Source organism: Manacus vitellinus, unplaced genomic scaffold, assembly GCF_001715985.3.
Source record: "Manacus vitellinus isolate BGI_N305 unplaced genomic scaffold, ASM171598v3 scaffold_34_pilon, whole genome shotgun sequence".
Classification (NCBI taxonomy): domain Eukaryota; kingdom Metazoa; phylum Chordata; class Aves; order Passeriformes; family Pipridae; genus Manacus; species Manacus vitellinus.
Genome location: NW_021940488.1, coordinates 729,931 through 750,975, shown reverse-complemented (window position 1 = coordinate 750,975; position 21,045 = coordinate 729,931). Strand labels below are relative to the sequence as shown.

Below are 21,045 nucleotides of genomic sequence, written 5' to 3'. Positions count from 1 at the left end.
TAATTCTTCAGAATCCACCTCAGTGGACCAGCACTCACTAATCACAAAGCAAAGACAAGTCTTGCAACTTCTATGCCTTTCAGGACAAGAAGGAAAAATTTAGGTCATGGAATTTCTTTCCCAGAAGTTGAAGCTGAGCCACACACACAACTTGAAATGAAATAGAGCAGAGATCACCATATCTGGCAAGATACTTCTCCAACTACCTATACCTTCCAAAGATAACTGGGTATCAAATATTTTCTTTCATCTGGAGTGAATTCAGTGCCAGGATCAGTCTGTGACTGTTTTCTGCTCAATCTAACACTGCTCATGTCTGAAGAAAGTAGTTTATTATTTGCTCAATTACACTAAAGGGAAAGGCAGCTACTAAACGGATAACCTTATAAAAATGTCTTTTCTGTTCTATGATTGGAAGAACTTAAAGAACATAAATCACCGTGAAATTGAAGGTTTTTTGGGCCAACACTGAGAGCAAATTATTTTCTACTTTGTTTCTCTGAATGCTTACCCTCTGTGATTTGTTAGTGACCTTACTGTAAATAAACCAACAGCAGGGGTTTTATGCCAAGTTCTACACTCACTCTCCTATATCTGAAGCATCTCTAATGGAACTTCTTTCAAATCTGATTCCCTGCTCTCCAACACTAGCAATAACTAGAGCTTTCTGCAATAAGCCTGGAGCATTCTATCATCTGGAAAAAAAAACAACCCTTTAAAACCTAATATGGAGGACCTGACACTACACAGCTTTGTTATTTCACCCACAGTTTGGTTTCCATGCTTGTTCTCCCCAAATCACTAGCTGTAACTTTTTCAGTAGCTTCTGTAGTATTAATAAAGGCAGATGTAAACACTCAAATTTACATTTAGAATTTTATAAGCATAAAGATTTTAATTTTTGCTGTATCACTCCCTGCCTGAGATCTCTGTACAGTGAAATCAATTAAATAAGCAACTATCAGTAGCGTTTCATGCCAGCAATATAGAGTCAAAGAATTTCAGCTGGAAATAAAGTTTCATATATTCTATTCTTGTGACTAAAAAAAAAAAAGTACCTACCTGCAGAATTTTTCTTCCACCTCTTTGTAAAGGGACATATAAGTAAACAAGAACTCTTAACTAAGGTAGCAGAGATCTCCAGATTTAAAGCAGACTAGTCAGTTCTCTTCTTTTAGAAAAAGAAGTCTACAAGTATTAAGTGACAGTAGCCAGAGAGCAGGATACACTAATTAAAAAAGCCCACTTTCTGCTAAGATTATCATTATTAGGAAAAAAGACTATTTTCTCAAGTGGTACCAGAAATTTGTGACATAAGCCAGTTTGTGTCCATTGTGTAATACTTAGTTTTACACTTGTCAACAAGACACAAACTTGACCTACTCAAAACTACTCAACTCTGTAAAATACTTATTCCCAATCCAATGTGTTCCAGTGCTTTAGTTTTTTTTCTATATTTCACAAATGTTTAGGCTTCTACTGTCACATCTTCCCATAAATTATGATTCTTGGACTACACACCAACTACAAGATAACTAAATAGCCACATACTAAAAAGCAGAAAGCAACTGCAGCTAGGATCCTTATTTCTATAGTTTATTGTTCAGAATTATCATTTGTCCCAGCAACTGAAGCAAAACCAGCAGAAACCCAGCTAGTTATTTCACACGTTACATATATTCTACATGTATACATATCTCATATATATATATATTCTACAGCCTCTCTAGATGCTTCACTCATGGATTTAGAGAAGTATCCAGCAAATGAATCCATATAAGGGATTCATACAAGGGGCCATTGGCACCTCACCTCTCTCAATGGGAAACAGTTATACCACTTTCCATTTGGATAAAGGATTACCCAAAAGAAGGGGGTTGGAAGGGTTTTTTGTGGTAGTCTTTTTCTTACCTTTTTTTTGGAAAGTGTAACTTCTACATGCACCAACTCTTGCAGCAGTCCCCTTTTATCCCAGGAGCATTCAGTGTGCCACCTGAATCATACTGAAACATGTCCTACAGACTTTCATTGCTCACAGTGGTGGTGGTGGACACATGAAGGCAGCTGGGGAGCATTAGAGAAGCTGCTTCACCCATTCAGTAGAAACATTATGCTCTATTGAGGTCAAATGAAAAAGATGGTGAAATGCTTTGTTTGGGAAAGGAAGCCACCAATCCCACAGAGATCCAAAATCAGAACAGTCCTGCTTCCACAGTGTAAGAGTTCAAGGGCAGTGGTGGTTTCCTCCCTGACTTTAAATCATCAGCTGAGTAGATACACTGATTGAATGGACAGAGGTCACTGCCCACCGATCATTTCATTCATGTAAATTAGAAGAATAGTCACACAAATCTAAAGCAACATTATGGCATGAATTACATTTGTGCTATAAAGATATTTAAAGTCTCACCTAAATTGCACATACTGACTCATGACCATTACCTGATTCAACTCTACTTACTCTACCTTCACCTTATGTTCAACATGGACCTCTCACTGCTCAAGTCCTTCCACTTCATAGAAAACCAAGATAATAAAGCATTCAAACAAGAAAGAGCCTTAAATCCTATTGCATTAAGTTTCCAGGCCTCAAAGTTTCTTCTTGATTTTAAATATTTCATAAGCCTTTTTCAGCCTGTTTCTGTTAGTTTTAAAACTTTTCTTCTGCCACTGTGCACAGGAGGTCTGGACAAAATTGGAATGATTACAACACAAACAAAATTATTTCCTCTTGCCATTAAATTCACTAATTCCTTGGCAACAGCACGACACTGGGAATGTTCCTTCTTCATTGCAACTGACATTTACTTGAATAACTTCTTTCCAAAACAGTATTTCTAGCCTTTATTTTCTCTCCCCTCAAAACCAGCAGCTTTATATTTCTGTGTACCTTATCCTATTGGATAATTAATCCTTAATTATTGACTTTTAGGTTGTTTTGTTTTTGTGGTTTTGGGTTTTTTTTTGTTCGTTCATTTTAAGACCAGTCAGACCAGATAACTTTGTTATCTACTTGATACTTTTTCTTCACCCAGAATATCGTGTGGTACTTAATGTGTATATCTCAGGCACTTTTTAAACATCATTACTTTATTAGAAGTATCTGAGAGGATCCAGTTTCTATCCTGTCTGACACGCACCTTCTTCTGATTGCTAATTGTAAGAATTTCTACATGAGAGTGTCTGGGATCTATTCATGGTGACAGACACTCACCTGCACAGCTCATTGTTCACTTGCAGCATTGGTAAGAGCCAGGCTGCAGAAGAACAAGACCTCATTTATCGATATCTATGCTGAGAAATCTAACTTGGCAAGACAGCAGAGTCAAGCCAAACCAAGTATTTAAAACAGTCATGTACAGCACTCAAGTTGGCAACATAAAAATTATGTCAGCTGTGCAAGCTGACCTGTCACAATCAATCTCTTCTGCCTCAAGACACCAGTTTGGCCCATTTGGTCAGTGTCTTTTAAAAAACAGCATGCCACAAAACTATTCATGATTTTTTACTCTAGTTTAATGCAGTTAAGTTTGAAGAAACAACACTGTAAACAAGTTCAATATACCTGTTTGACCCTAAGAGCATTTTCATATTTTTACTGTCTTAACCTCTTGTTTTAAAATGCATTTTCTTTAAGACAGCATGGGGCACTAAACAAAGAAAACTGGGTGCAAGCAAGGTCACCAAACGTGGAAAGTTTGTTACACTTAAGAAGCATAAGAGAAGTTCTAAATATGGTGATCAGTACACTGTGGCAAAACAAAGGGCATTTTATCTTGTAGTTATTTTTTTCTTCTGTTTGTCTTCAGTGTCTCTGTCTTACAGTGTAGAAGCACCTACTACATGATGAAGTATGTCCACTACATATGGGAAGGAAACTAATTCTTTGCTAAAGAGGAGCAGATTAGGGACTAGGAAAAAAGGCAGTGCTGCTTGGATTGGAAACAGTTTCGGCCCTAGGAAAGGAACTTTTCTCTCCACACTTAAGGGAGAGTTTTTTAGACCAGTGGGAAAATGCAGTCAGACTAAAGCTGGATTTTAAAGTTACATCAACTTTTAAATTCCGATTACAGCCATTCCATGCCTCACGACTCTGCTGAGCTTGGAATTGCAGAGTTCAGGCCAGCAAAGCTCACAATTTATTCATTTACATGTATATTCTAAAAATCATTACTTCCCCAGTATTCTTACTCTTTAAGTCTACATTTCAGTGTAGTAAAAGGTTTCCAGAAGGACAGAAAATATGTAAGTTCTGTGGCCAGTGTAAGCCCAACCAAGGGTGGGCTTCCAAGCTGTACGTGCAAACCAAGCTGCTGCTAACTAGGATGGAAAGGCATGTTTGCAAATAATAGCTGGGTTTTGCAATTCAGAGGTTGATTTCGAGTCACTGAGAGCCTTAACAGCAATGGTAACCACCTGCACCAACTGTGAAAAACAACCTATGATCAGAAGCATTGTATGCCTGACAAATACTTTTCCTACACCATTACAACTGCATTTTTTTATAATATATATCTAATCAAGCAAATTGTGGTCCTTCCACATTTTCAAATGCAGAATAATAAATACATAGGACATACATTTGCTTTCCAAGTGTGTCCTCAGGTTCTCCATAAACCTGAAATTTCAAGGACAAAATGGACACAACTAGTAATGTGATCTGAAAAAAAAAATCTTGGGAACTGACTAGAAAAGATGAGGCAGAACAGTAAGAACCTCCCAGGCATATTGGTAAAGTACAATAGCTGAAACCTGAAGTCAAAAGACTGCTACAATAACCACAGTCATGGCCACCTGCAGTACATGGAAAAGAGAGCCATAAAACTACATGCTTTGTACATCACATAGAATTTTGGTCAAGTTACTTGTTTCAAATTGGGTTAAGCCAGTTGCTTTGATGTGTTTATTTTGCCCCACCTTGTGGTGAAAACCAGTTTACATACTGTGCAACAGCCATCTGATTAATCTCATTGAGTACTCTACTATCTGTTTACAAAACCAGTCACTGAGGACCACCTCAGCTGTAGAAAGTACCACTGACTACTTGCAGTAGATACAGAAGTACCTTTCTCTACTACAAGAAGGAATACTACTAAAAGGAGAGGGCAAGTCAGTAGTAGGTTTTCAAGTTTCAGGGTAATCATTTTACCTCGCACTGCTCTACCACCTAAGTCTCCCTGTGCTTCAGTAGTAATTCCTTATGACAGCAATACTCAACCCTCAACAACAGGGACTAAATTAGCCTAAGTGAAAACCCAAGTTTATGAAAGCTTTGCATTATGACCACCCACAACCAGTCAAGAGCTCAAGTTGCCTCTTTCGTCCCACAGCTCCCAGCAGTCAACTAGACAGTTTTGCTTTACGTTTATACTATGCAAAGAACAGTTTACATCACCAGCCCCAAGCAGCTACATTAAGTTACCATGTTAGCAACACATTTATAGAATAATTTGAGCTGGAGGGGACCTTTTAAAGGCCATCTAATCCAATCCCCCTTTACTTATATCAGGTTGCTAAGAGTCACATCCAACTCGACCTTGAATGTTTCCAGGCATGGAGCATCTGCCACCTCTCTTAGAACACTGACCTCATTACAGATGATGGATTATTTCACTGAGACAATTGGTCATCAGCAGGTTATAAACAATACCTTTTTTTTTCCTGAAAACTGGTGACTACTCACAGTACTATCTGAGGGAATTTATGAGGGAATTTACCCACTGTGGTAGCTAAAGCAGCATTCAGCAGCTTCTCAGCACACACACACAAGCCCATGGTATCAGCACTGCCCAGTCAAAGTTGTAAAGCCATTAAATGTTTGTATTGGTACAACACTTAAATAGGAACTGGTTATTTTATTTTCAATATCTAGACAATCAACGAGCAAGTTCTAAACAAGCAAGACCTAAAAGAAGGTTTCTCAATGACATTAGTAAGAACAAGAAGATACCTGTAATAAAAGACCAGCAAATACATATTTTGCATATTCTTTGTGTTAAAAGGTAAAATACAACTTATTAGTAAGTCTGCACAACTTCACCTTCTTTCATAAAGAAGTTGACTTACCCAGTACTGTTACAGTTGTTGATGACTGTGTATTTCCAAGTGGGAATGTAACTGCTTTGCAAATATATTCTCCTTCATCAGAAAAGCTTACATTTTTTAAAATGATTGTTGCATCAGTAAGCGAGTAGTTTTTAAATGTCACTCTTCCTTGGTATTCTCCTTGAATAGATATTCCATATTCAGGATGATGAACAGCAATAGTCTGTGAACTTTTACCATATATCTTCTCCCAAGAAACTTGTGTTATTGTTTCATTTACATCAATTATGCATTTCAGTGCAACCTTCTTCCCCCAAACTGCTGTCACATGTGGATCAACAACTGGTCCAGCTAAGGCACCTAAAAACAAAGCAATTGTTAGTTGGGACACAAGAAGATTATGTCTCTGAGCCTTCACATTAAAACTTCCTTTAGTAATTAGCTTGGCTTTTTAAAAGACAATTCCCACTTTCTTCTGAATAACTGATTCACAGCAGTGTAGAAACACCACAGAAGCATGCTTCAAGCAAAAACATCAAAGCTAGGCATAGACTGACCATTTTTTAGAGAATACTAGAGAATACTATCACCAGTACACAACTTCCTATAAAAACAACCTGACAATTGTGTAACTGGTGTAAGAGTCTTGTGGAAATTTCACTAGATATGAGCATTGTGTGTATTCAGATTCACTGAAAAAAGCAATAACCAAACAATGGTACTGTAGCAGTCTGCTTACTGATCCAGAGCATCAGGTAAAAACTGAAGTTAAATGACTGCACTTGTTTCTGTTTTCAAAAGATAGAACTCTTAATAAAGATTAATTCAAGAAAAATGAGAGAACAAGAGAACCCCTGTCAAACCCCCACAAACTACTCCACGTGATCACCAGTCTAAGAACTCAATTTTAACTTCCCTATCCTACTTCCTAACAAAGACATGTACCACCATACATATGCAATCTTTCTGCTATCCTGCAGTGTGGTGTCTTCACACTAGATCTTCCCTCACACAGCAAATACGCAAGAGTGGGCACAGTCAAGTGTTTGCGTGAGATTCAATGCATTTCCACTTAATACCTAAAATACCTTCCACAGAAGCAACTATGTTCTGAGCTCAGCACTTTACACCACGCTCCTTTCAAAAAGGGAAATCCATCAGGACAAAACAGTTCAATCAATCACTGGGTCGCAATTTCTTTTGCCAAACAGACGCTCCAGAAACTTCACCCTAGTTCTCCTGAAGCAAACTAACATGATGAAAAAGAACCAAAGTCTTGGTCCACACTACTTCTTTTTCCTGTGCTTAAGTTTTAATAGAGCCATTGCAGATGCTCCAATTCTCTCTCCAGTTACCGAATCAGTACTCAGGCTGTTACTGAGGATGTTCACCCATGGAACAGGATTTAAGTCTAAATTTTAGTAGTCTCATTTTCATAGGCATGAAGGAGTCATTCAACCTGAGATATGAACCACCTTTTCATCCACCAAGTTCACACAAAAGACAAGCCATGTGTTCAGGACAGAAGTCTCTATGTGCCTTTATGTACAAGTCCATTGTTAAAAGATTTCCATTTCCCATCAATTGATTTTTCATTGTTCAAACCATAACTGAGTCCACGAAGACACCCAAAAAAGTGACTTCAAGAGTCAGCTACCAATTCCTTCAGTATAAAACTACTGACTAACATCAACAGGATGAACACCTTAATCTGCACAAATAAAAAACTAAGCCAAAACTTTAGACCAAGATTGTTGACATGCCAGTCACTAAGGGCTGGTGATGGGACAAAAATTAGCTCGAAAACCCAAAAAAAATCTGAATGCATTTCACATAGAGAGTATCTGCCATGACTAATTCACAAGTAATGCAAGCATATTTTGTCTAGTCTTCTCATGCCTCTTAACTAACATTGTTGTGTCAGACACTGAAGAGAGGGCAACTATTTGCACACTAAGTGAAATGCACAGAAATCTGCCCAAATTTTGTCTCCACTTGCCACTGCTACAGTTAAGCATAAGGTGAAGTGGTTCTTTAAAAGTATTTGACTATTGTTTTCTACATTATTTATAAGGTTCACAAGTTACATTTCAGCAATGTATTCCAGAATGTACAGGATATATCTATTCTGTCATGTCATTTATGTAAAGAAAAACACATTTGCGTTCAGAAATCAGCATTTTGCAATATTTAAATCTAGTCAATCTGAACCTGTACTAAACTTCAGCACAACGATGTTGGAGTATGTAACTCCAACAAACTTAGCATAGAAAAGCCCTACAAGTGGATTTACAAAAACTGCTCAGACTTCTGGGAAGGTAACAAAGCAAACTGGAAAGACATCCCAGTTAGCTGACCACACAAGCTCTTTTGTTTCCTTTTTTTTTTTTTTTGGACAATTCTACTCACAGTAATTGGAGGCTTTAGCTACATAAAAAGATGACCAGGGTACATTTAAAAAGTCAATACTCAACAATTTTTCCACCAAGGAATTCTTCTAACAGCTCGTTTGTGCTATGAGAACATTGTATTCTCACACAAATTGCATGAATATTTTCAGAAGTCAAACTTTTTTGTTGCTGCTCCTACTTTCAAGATTTACAGATTGAAACGAGCAACATAAATACACATTTATATACATAAACACACTTGCAGCTATAGAATGTAGATCAGTTACATCTTTTTCATTCACCTTCAACAGCAAAGGAAGTAAAGCCAATAGATCACTACTCCAAATTTTATGCATTTATCTTCTGACAGATGTTCAGACTCTGAAGACACAAAAAAAAAAATAAATCAAACTTATCTATGCAAATCATTTAAACTGAACTTACATATAGTGTATATAACAGTACATAGACTCCAAAATGTTTTGAGTTTTAGGGAGACCACACTGATGCTTTCTATCCACTGACTTCCCACAGGCTATTTCCACAAGACAATAAAGCCAAACTGCAGAAGAGCAGAAAACTGAAGTTTTCCCCTCTATCAGCAAGTTATTCAGTTCACATCTGGCCTTAGCACACACTAATGGCAGGGAACTAAGAAGAGTTCCAATCAAGAATGGAGCAGAACAACAAGAACATCCCATTTTGGTGACAGCAAGTTGCTACGTCAGCAGAACTTCCCATGAAAAACCCTTAAGGTCAGGTTAAACATTACTGTTAGGTCAGTCTAATTTCAAATTACATCAGAAAGCTTAGACTTATTCTTCCAGTCCTCCTCCTCCTGTGTCAGCACTCACCAGGCACCCAAGAGACCCCAACCTACAAAAACTCACTTGTTCTCTTCCCCATTTAACCTTCTGAATGAGCTCTGTCGATCACAAGCAGCAATGCAACAGAGGAACGAGCACAGTCACACAGTCCAGTGGTATTTTCAGATGTATTTAGCTGGAAAAGCAAAGCACTTAAGGACACTGCAGAAAACAAGCCTGAACTTGAGGCTTTATAAAAATATATGGTTAAATGACTGGGAAGAAGTCAGTGTGTGTGTCTTTTGAGTACCAGGGCATGGTCAAATTCCTGTGTCAAAAAAAGATCAGAACCAAGGAATAGAAGAAATTCAAGATTAAGTAGTACAAAATGCCTCAACACTAGCTTTCAATTAGAACTGTTAAGCAAGCACTTAGCACTTACATCAAAGAGATAGTATTATAACCTAGCATTCCTCCTGCCTAAGGATCTGATTTATCACAATCCTTACTTGGAGTTCTAGTTCATCAATCAATTTTTTGGGGGAAAGTGAGCTTCTAAAAAAACATTTTTTTGTACTTTTTTTTTGTACAATACTTGCATTATTTTTTTAAAGAAGAAAACTGGAGGTATATTATGTCCATCTCAGAGAGCAATTCTTAAAACCTTATTCAGTGTTTATCATAGTAATATAACAGGCATGCAAAAGCCTGCCAGAATGCAAAAAGTTTTGGTGAAATGAGGCGCAGCAATTCAATAGTCTGAAGCCGAGACTATTGAAATCCTCGGGCTTTCTCTCAATCAAAAGTTAACTGTTGCTGAAACAGGGCTTTTACTCAAAACCCCAAGCTCAAGACAGACAAATTCTCAGTTAAGTGTTGTCACTGGATGTTCTGCACAATTTTTAAGTACTCTGAACCTCCACCTGCTGCTCCTAAGGGTACAGATGATGACCATTCACACCATTCTAACAAGAGGCTTGTGTTACTCTGCTCCTTCATTCCCCACAGCTGATGGAAGGGATGGTCAGTTATCTTCCAGTTGTTGAATCAACATGTTAATCTACAGAGAGACACCAAGCAGTAGTAATATTTGTGAGGAAGGCTACAGTTGCCATTCATAAGACATCATCCAGAGCCCACAGAGAGGATTCACACTGCCTGTTAGAAGGCAACACAAGGCAACACTGGACAAATAACTCTCATCCTAACACAAATGAGTCAAGATGACAAAGTATGCAAACCTCTACAGCACCACAATGAACAATTATCAGCAAGACTCACATTTTCACCATGTAAAACAACAAAACAGAAGTAAAAAAGGTATTTTACTCCAGTGCAACACAAAGTTGTAACAAGTAGTTACAACTCGGGGTTTAACACTAACACAGCTTGGGCCCAACTCATGAGTTGGAGCTTCGAAGCAGCTCTGCCTTTGAAGTCAGGCTGGCTGTTACCCACTATTCTTATTTCACAATGTCATTTTCACATGTTAACTGATGCCTCTGTTCTAGTTTCAGTAACTCCACAGAAGACAGTGACTGTGCCCCTGCATACTCTGCTTCCTACCATGCTGCACAGACCTTTAGTATCAAGCAGCAGGAAATGAAATACAATCTCAGACACTAGAGGAATTTAAAAAGGAATATTAAGCTCATTTTTCAAATTCAGTTGGGAGGGACACTCTTAGAAAACCAATTTTATAAGGTTAAAGTTTTAAATCTAACTACTCACCAAGAATGTTTACAAAGTTCTGTGAACTTTAAAACTTCATTTGGCATTTCAATTTAAACCATATTAACATCAATGTCCATTTTATATGTTCTTACATTATAAACTTAGATATATATTAACACACAGTGAATTAAGACATTCATGTTTATCCTGATACTAAGCTTTCAGATGTTTACAAAGACATGCTGAACTAATAAGTGAGGCATGCTATGAGGCAGCTGGACGTTCTTCCGCAATGAATATTTCCAACTCTGTTCAACCAAATCTTCCAATCCCACCTCCTTTAAAAGGAAATATGCAAGACAACGAGGTACTCTTTTTCCAACAGGCCAGGCACAAAAGCAGGACTGGAGGAGAACATCTCATTCTTAGTCCCACTCCCTTAAAAAACTAGTAGTAAGAGTAAACAAGTAGTTCCAAAGTTATCCATAAAAATACACACCACTAACCAACACAATACTCTTCCTAACCAACACAAAATGCTTCACATCCACATTTAAATAAGTTCAAATCCCTGAGTATCAGAGCAATAGGTATAAATATGCTAAAAGAAGAGACTGAAACAAGCAGTCCTTAATGTAACTGAAACCTCTGATTGGAAAGTTTGTTAAAGAGTTCCAGATGATCTTAATCTTTTGAAACACAAAAGATGAGTTAATAGTTCTGACAAACTGATGTGGTGCAAAATGTTAAAGTCCTCCTACAAGCACATCACCAAAACATCTAACAGATATGGCAGAAGGTCAAAAGAAGCATTGTACTTCTGAGTCTTGGTGGTGTTGCCAAGTAACTGCATTGTATACGGAAAACCAAATGAAGTTAGACACACAAACCTTTCCCAGGCAGGCAGGAAAAAACCTTTCAAGTTGTAGTGGGTCCAAATTAGAAGAGCAGTCAACATAAACAAGTTTAAGTAACACAGGCAGGATGACAAATAACTGGTTAGAGAGCAAAGACTCTCCTGAAAGCTACAGCAAGTATATGGTGATTATGTTTGGAAGTGACACTCTAGAGTATGCTAATACAGAAGTAAACTCTCTTCTCCAGCCAGCAGCACTGAGGCTCCATCTGGAGTTGTTCAGCTTGAACATCTTATATATCAGCCATCCAGAGTCTGAAAGCAATGTGTGCTCAAAAGCCTAGAAAACATGACCTACAAGAAAGGATGGAATAACTGACTGTTATTCTCCAAGAAGGTAACCCAATAAAGGTCCTGAAGTACTTACACTGCAAAAAGAGAATGACTGCAATACTAAGCATGCCTGCGAAGGTTAGGAAGAAGATAGACCAAAGCAAAAAACAACACCAAACAAACAAACAAACAAAAAAATCAAACAAAAAACCCACAAAAAACTTGCAAAAAACAAACCCACAAAGAAAACCAACAAAGCCCAGGAGTTCTGTGCTCAAGAACACCAGTGCTTTCAGCTAACACATATTTACTTAAGACAGAGCACTTTCAGTTACTTTTTTCATCCTCAGGTCTACTGCTTTTGGGTTTAACATGAATATTACAACCTGTTCAAATAGATACTTCCTTACCAAATGTATTCCTCATCTCCTTTTATTTGCATCTATTTGTATTCTTTACAGTTACTCTTTTCACTAAAGGTTCTCCTCTTCATCAGGGGGACAGCCAGCTCACAGCAGGCGACCAGTCTTCTCTATCACTTATTTTTCATATTCTGATCCATAAGCAGATATTCATCTTTTGTCATGTGATTTGCAAAAAGCTTTTAGCTCTTCAAAGTTGTATATATGAACGCACATGGAATCTCTATCAGCATCAGTCTGTCCTCAACTGAGACACCAGGGCATACTCAAATCATTCCTTAGAGACCAGTCTTCTCATTCTCAGCAAAAAATAAGACTTGGGAGAAATGACAGCCTTCAGCTTTGAGCAAAGTAACTCGTTCAATAATAAGCTGTGTTATAACCTGATGTTTAGACATAACTTCAGCCTTGTTTGCTTAAAATTTACTTTAAAAGCTCGATTTCTTCATTTATTTGCAGGGCTGGGAGTTCAAGGTGATGACAAATTCCATTCAGAAGATATACAGTTTTAGTCAGCTAGTGCTTCAGCTTTTCTGACTTCTATTAATCAAGTACACAGAACTTCACTGGCCTTTAAGTCAGCTCCATCACCTACTACCAACTGCCTTTCATTAATACAGGCAACTAAACAAATTACATAAAAATCAACGCTTTCTAGACACCAATTTATTCTGAAGAGGTTTCAAACCTAGTACACTCTTCAGAGCTAACTCTAGAAATTCCAATTTAAGTTGAAAGTAGATGTCAACATAACATCATGACAGAGAACATGCTTCAAAACAGTGCATTACATAGTTCATACCTTGTACAGGCAGCTGCCTGCAAGCAAGACCTTTGGCAAAGTTCACAGAGCAGACCATCACAAACCCAAGGTCATGTTTCCAATTATAGAAATATTATAAATATATTATAAATAATACATATGAAGTTTAATACTCTCCTCCACAAAGGACACTTCAGGAGCATCGCTGAACATCCACCTACACTTCAGCTTCTTTAACTCTTCAATCACTCCGTTTCACAAGGTCCTCTAAAGCCCTGTGTAACTCACCTTTACTCCAACTTATTATCAATTAGTATTTATGCATAATTAGGGCACCTCATACTCCAGACAATGGAATAGACAAGATCCTACTATCCTCCAGCATCACCTATAACTAACTATAGATTCCACCATAAGAATTCTCTCCAGAAAAAGGTCCTAGGAAGACCACAGAGACTGCTAGCTGAAGATCTGGTCAGATAAATACCCTCCCACTTCCTTCCAGGCTCCAGACCTCTCCACTCGAATTTGGAAAAGCAATTTAATGCTATTGAATGCTATCACAATATCCACTTTCTTATTCTTTGAGAGGAAGACAAAAATTGGGGATGAGGGACTGGGCACTAGGTATCACAGAAGTCTGAGCAGTTACTGCCCATCACTTCTGCTTCATTTCAAAACCTGGAAGTTACCAATGACACAGAAGCATAGTCTCCTCCACCTAGCCACAAACTTGCAAAAACGTGGGTTGCTATTCCAGATGTCACAAAAGTCCAACAAACAATTTCCCTTCCAAGTTATACCATTGTTGTTTCAACACTACCATATAATTAACTTACCATTACACATACTAACAGAAATAAAACAAGGCAACTGCAACCAGAATCAAAAAATACAAACACCAAGTGTCAGTATAGGATTTTTTGTCACTGCTGTTTGTTCTCTTTCATTATAAAGTAACAACTCCCTTTTCTAATACACAGCAGTCAATACATACACTTCCATCCCAGCCATGAGGGTAACTACAACGTGCATCTTGCTAATTACCCGGAAAGCTCAAGTCTATCCCACAGTCTAAGTTATGAGCAGCAAGACATTCTTGACTTAATCACACTGACTTCATTTGTCAGACTGAAATATTCAGACTCAAGTTCCAGGAATCACTATTCATCATCAGTACCACTTTGTAGAGGGGAAAAAAAAAAAACACCAAAAAAAGGTAGCTTTCACAGAAAGCCTGTGACATCTCTAAAGTGCTCAACAAGTCATATCCAACAAACATAAAAGCTATAGTGATCATTTCCACCTAGTAATTACCACAAACACAAGTGAAGTCCTAGGTACAAGTCTCTTCATAACACACTTATCAGTGGCAAAGACAAACAAGCTCTAATATTGATGTAGAGAATAATGATTTCACATAGGTAAGAGGCAAGGGATCTCTAGAGGCTACTTAGTCCTGCTTAAAGTAGGTCCAGTTATATAAGACTGCTTGGAGACTCAGCCAGCTGAGTCTTCAATATCACCACAGAACAGTATTTATTCCTCAATCACTTTGGCACGTGCTCCCTCAGAGAGAAGTATTTCTTCCTTAAATTGGTTCAAGATTTCCCACACTCCAGCAGGGCTATGAAATTCCTAACTTAACCAAGAATGAAGTTTTAAGTACAAATAACTTAAAAAACCCCAACTATGTAGTGCACTTTAGCCATTTTGGGGAGAACAACATAAATGAAAAAAATACTGTTGTGTTAACACCTGTGTCTTTGGTAGGATATTACTTTTACACAGGAACAATAAAGCAAAAATTCAAGTAATGTGGAAATGGACATCACTCCAACTTTCAGTGGAGAAAGGAACACAGCATAATGAGAGAGACTGCCCACTGCATTTAGTGGTGTGAGCACACACAGTCCTTACAGAAAGCTCAAGGACAAGCTACCAAGAAATTCTGTACAAGCAATTGCTTGACATAAATACCAAGTTATCAGGATTCTGGGGGCTCTGGGGGGTTTGATTTTTGCTTTGGTTTTTCTGTGAAATTAATAAGGAAGGACCTGAAATTCTGCTAAGTGTACAGCAACAGTTGTAAGCATTCAGCATTCCCTGCCGCCAGCACTCTACCTCCTACATTGAAACTAGAAAGTCATTAAAAAGTGGTCAGGAGCACTGATGTGTGTGATGTCCTTCTAGATGAAGCAACAAGACCTTTAATCCGTAGGAAAGTCCCGACTCCCTTAAGCAGACCATTCCTTCCCTTTTTATATGCTGTCATTCCACATACCACCTACTCTCCAGAGGACTGAGGTCTGGGGGAGGAGAAGGAAGGTTGTACTTTGCACTAAGTAGCAAAGTCTCAAATAAGTTCGGAAAGACAGCTAAACATTAACTTCACATTTTCAACTACCTGTAAAGTTTGAATGTTGTCTGCCAATATTGAACAACTGCAGCCACAAAATGACATAAAATAAACGCATTTTGTCAGGACCAGCAAATCTCAGCTGTCCATGAGAAGATCTGATGAGTTAACAGTTACATTACAAAGTTATGCGGATGCCTGCTGCCCCCTGCACTGCTGACACTGCTGACTTTTTTTTAGCTCTTAAGGCCGCCTTCCACTGCAAGCTACTTCAGAAAGTTAACCCTTTTTTGTCCAGGAACTGCATCATGACACTAAGCTTAGGGAATGCTCTTTAATAGCTGCTGGATTTACTGCCAAACTATATTTTCTATATGTGTCACACTGTCAGCCAGCTCGTGCTGTAAGAGACTGGTCTTACTGGCTCCTTACTGAAGTAACAGAAGAAATGTAGGCAGATCTTTAACAAATCCTCTAACAGTTATGACTTCCATTAGGAGTTAACAATGGGATCCAATTTTAAAGTAAGCTTTTAGCAACCAAATTGCTTTATACGAAAAACTTGCTTCAGACTTGACTTGGACATTTTAATCTGGATAGATTTCCAACTACTACTTTTCTTCCAGGACTAACTATAGTATACTAGCTCCTGCTTACCCATGCACAATATGAGGCTCATTTAGACTGAAAGGGACTTCTGGAGGTTATCCAATCCGACCCCCAACTGAAAGCAGGGCCAACTTTGAAGTCAGATCAAGTTGCTCAGGGTCATACCATAGTCAGGTTCTGAATATTTTCAGGGAGAGATCCCACAACCTGTTTCAGTGCTTCATTCTCTGTGTGGGAAAACATACTGCTAACACATTATAAAGATCTGCCTTGCTGTAGCTTGTGTCTGCTGCCTCTTATCCTTTCCCTCTTATCCTTAGCATAGCTAAGGAGAGTCTGTCTTCATTTTCCTCCTCACTACCTATTAAACAGTCAGAGCCAGCAGTTAGGATCCCCCACTCCAGATCTTTCTCAAAGCTGAACAAACTCACTCCTCAAGCCCTCTTCATACATCATGTGCTGTTGACTCCTTATCTTAGTGGCCTTTCACAGGCACCTCAGCATCTTCCTTGTATTTGGGAATACAAAACTGTCCATGGTACTTCTGATGCAGTCTCACAAGCTCCAAATAGTGGAGAATAATTGCTTCTTTCAACTGGCTGACCATGCCCTGTGTGCTCTTCACCTTTTGCACCACAAAGACACACACTGACCCACAAGGACCCTTATGTTCTTTACTGTTAAAGGTACTTTTCACCAGTTGGCACCACATTTATGCTGCTGCATGGGGTCATTCTGCCCCAAAGAGATTTGGCTTGGCATTTGCTTTTGAACTTCATAAACTTTCCAACAGGTATTTCTCCAACCTGCAAACATCCCACTCAATTAGCCCTAGCCTCCAGCAAGTCAATTGACCCTCACAGTCTGGCAGCATCCACAAATTTGCTCTAAGTACATCAGTGACCTGGAAGAGTGGCTGGAATGCAGACAAACTGCCCCTGCACTGGTGCCACCAGTAACAAGCCTCCAGGTGGACTTCAGCTGATCAGAACCTTTCAAGTTCAGCACTACACACAACTTTTCACCCACTTAATAATCCACTTCCCAAACCATATCTCACCAGTTCGGCTACAAGCACATTTTAGGAAATCTTATTATAAGCTTATTAAGGTTAATAACACTCACTGTTCTTCCTTTGTCCATAGTCTTGTCCTGGGTACTTAGAGCAATAAATTCAGGACCTCTTTTCACAGCAGTCTCAAGTTGTGGAGACATCACCATAACTGCTTTTCCTCCCTTCACTTCAGTTTTCACCTTGTTTGTAGCCACATCAATTTATCAAACCTAAGCCATGCCTCTTGAGTCTCAAATAACACAGCTGCAGAGCAGCTCTGGAAATCCATTACCAAAAGAATTTTCACTAACAGTTCCACAGAGTCCCACAGACCTCGCCTCTTTCTGTAAGGCAGAACACTCTGCAGAATCTTTCAACGATATTAAATGAAGCTTACACAAAACTGTTTCTCAATAAGAGAGCACATGCCGATTTGTCAAAAGGTAACATAAGTTATTAAATGTTCATGTGACAGCACTGATGCATCACCTGTAATAATTAATCTGGTTATAGTAAAAAGCCTTACTATATTACAGCCACTGTACCTAACAGTTGTGTTATACATATAGAATCACAGAATGGTTTGGGTTGGAAGGGACCTTAAAGCTTGTCTTGTTCCAGTGTCCTGCCATATAAGCTGCGTGCAGAAGCCTGAACTACTTCTGATACCACAAACTGATGAAATATAGCTACACAGAACTTAGCATGCTTCTTCCTATAGAGGATATCCTGGATAAATGGGAATATTGCACTTGCTAGTTACCAGAGGTAGACTATTTTATGCTACCTCAGTTACCAATAATACATTGAAACCTTCAACAGGATGCATTTAAATTTCCCAAGTCATTAATGGTATGGTCACAACCATCACATTCTCATGGTTGACTTCTTTAGAACTATAGAGTCTCTTTAAATGTTAAAGTACCTTAATGAAGTCATAACAACATTACTTCTGTTTCAAGAAAGTTTACCTTTTGAAGTCAAAAGTGCATTGAAGTGTTTAAAACACAGAAATAGCATCACCAGTGAAGGGCTGAGAAGTGGGTTTTTATAATGCAATTATCAATCTTTACAAATATATTCAAAAATGTATTAAGCTTAACAGCTCTTGACATCGCTTCTCCAACCTCTAGTAATGATTTTTACCAGAGCTAAGTAGCTGTTTTGTTGTGGCAAGGGCCAACAGATGACGCTGGAGAAATTAAAGGAACTTGGGGAAAAAAATTACCCCAAATCAGAAGTCTTGCCCTTTCAGTTACTTGCATTTGATGTAATTTAACTTATGCTTGACTCAAGTGATTATTCTTCTACCAAATTATGTGCACTGAAATTAAGTAAAGCCAGTTATCCAACTTGAACATGATCTCAACTTGTCCATATTCTTTCTCCAGCATCCACTCATCCTGTTTTTAAGGTTGTTTTTCAGTGTGCTTGTCCCAGCAGTAATTAGTTTTCAGCTTAACCACCTGCACCATGGGTGCTATTTCAAGTAAAAAAAGCAACAGAAGTGGGCAAAGAATGCCCACACAGAACAGGATTAAGAAAAATGTAAGTCTAACACTCACTTGTAATCTTCTGACTCAAGGGCTAATGAAAGTAACAAATCCAAAAGTAACTAATAAATTCATCAAGCTAGCTCAGGTGGTTTTTTCCCCACTCCTCTTTACACACATCAACTATGGAGACCTGTTTGACTAGTCTTTACTCACCTTCAGCAGAAGATTGCCATTTCAATGCCTCCAAATTTTGTACATGCCACTGCACTCCAGGGACAGCACTAGCACCTGCTAAGTATTTAAAAAAGTCACTTAAGAAAACATTCTGTTCTGTACAAACTAATCCCAGGACTAGTTTAAAAACTATCATGTTATACCAGCCTTGACTAATAGAAAAGGAGAAAACAATGAATCCCTGTAGACATAGAAAGTTATCTTAAATGTCAGATAATGAAAGTCTGACATGGGGGGGTAGGAGGAAAAATTGGCAAGAGCCTCTACTGCTGTAAATAATCCTGGTACAACAGTCAACTCCAGACAGAATGAAGGCTGGTCAAGTGTAGCTTAAGAATAAGAAAACATGCTATTCTGAGTTACTGCAAAACTAAGAATGTTTTTACTTCTGTACACTACTTGATAAACAACTGAAAAGCAGTAAAAATATTAAACAGAAGAATGCAGTAGTGATAAAATAGGATTGTCTGGAAGGTTGTTACTACTTTTCACTACTTGAACTAAAAGTGACCTTCTCAATAAATTTGACCTACCTTTTCCAACACTTGGAAAAAGCAAGGGTAAAGGACAGAGACAGAAGTTTCAGTACTTTTAATTTTTTTTTTTATTCTTGTTGTTAACTTTCTTCTATTGCTAAGTCATAGACAGAAAGATCAATTTTTGAGTTCACATTTGAAACATTTCCAACTCTAAAAGTTAATTACCTGAAAGAATGAGGAGAAAAATAACTCCTGAAGCGTTCATGTATTGGATAATACAAAACAGTTAGTTCTGTGATTTTACCCTGACTTGGAAGTTGTGCTTTGTCTTAAAGCTCTTCATCACGAGACTGTGTACTAAGTTGTGTAATAAGCAGCCACTGGCCCAGCTTTTCCAGAACCAATGTAAATGTTGGCCATGAGCCCCCTCAAGTCTTACTCATATGTACCTACACTTCATTTTAACCCACTATCTTCACATCCAGGGGAGTAAGACAAGCTTTCATCTAACAGCTTTTTCATCTCTCCCCACTTTATAGATTCAAATACAATAATTATTTTCCCCAGCAAGGTCTTTACTGCACATTTCACTCTTTAATAGCTTCTCATATATTTCCTTGCATTTTATCCACATTCAGCTATTCTCATCTTTTCTTTCTTAGCTCATCTTGTGATTTCTTCCCACACTAACATGATACTCTTTTCTAAGCAACCCATCTGCTTCCTAACCAGGAATAAAGAATAATGCTAATGACCCCTTTACCTCTAATGAGAAAGCCTGATCAACTTATTTCATGCCTAATGAAGTAATTCATCATCTTCTCCATCCTTCCAATAAAAATACATTACTGTACTTCAGAGGGCTATGATCTCTGAGGCACTGAATACAACTGCCCTTCCAGTAAGTACTTCTTTAAAATCTTGTTTTAGACAGGCTAATCCTAACAAAATAACCCCATAGATACACAGAACCATAGAACTGTTTAGGTAAGAAGGCACCTTTAAAGATCATATACACCTCCTCCTCTTCAAACAACAGCAAAATCAAACACCACATGGTATAACAAATTATTAATGATTAAATAATTGCACCTATACCTATTCTTCACTAAGAAAATCTGGCCACTTAGTTCATATCCAACTATCAGGTCCCTTAGAAAATTCCTCACAGGAACTTCTGCATTACTATCCACATACCAATCAGTACAACAGTCATCAGGGGAAAAGAAAAAAAAAACAAACAACTTCAAATAATCCTGATTCAATACAACACATTCATTCAAAGCTGGAAACAAAAGTCCAAGTACAAACACAAACTGTGCTAGAGCAAAGTAATCTGTCATCACAAAGCCCACCTTTAAGTGGAAAGGTAGAAGGGCTCCAGAGCAAGCAGACAGACAATCTCAGCACTCTCACTCTGCACACTAATCTAACCAGGCTGTAGCTGTACCTTCAGATAAAGAACTTTGTTTGGACAAAGCCCCGTTCAACCCCAGAACAGCAGCTCAGGCCACCCCCACAGCAG

General features: G+C 38.2%; 1 protein-coding gene across 1 annotated transcript in view; it reads right to left on the bottom strand.

Moving 5' to 3' along the window:
- Positions 1-19,177, bottom strand: part of NECTIN3 (nectin cell adhesion molecule 3) — a 51,476-nt gene extending 32,299 nt beyond the window's left edge. The window contains exons 1-2 of the mRNA XM_029961426.1: positions 19,021-19,177; positions 6,067-6,405 (exon numbers count right to left, since the gene is read on the bottom strand). Coding sequence (XP_029817286.1) covers positions 6,067-6,405; positions 19,021-19,177 — 496 coding nt within the window. The remainder of the gene's footprint in view (positions 1-6,066; positions 6,406-19,020) is intronic.
- Positions 19,178-21,045: the final 1,868 nt, after the last annotated feature.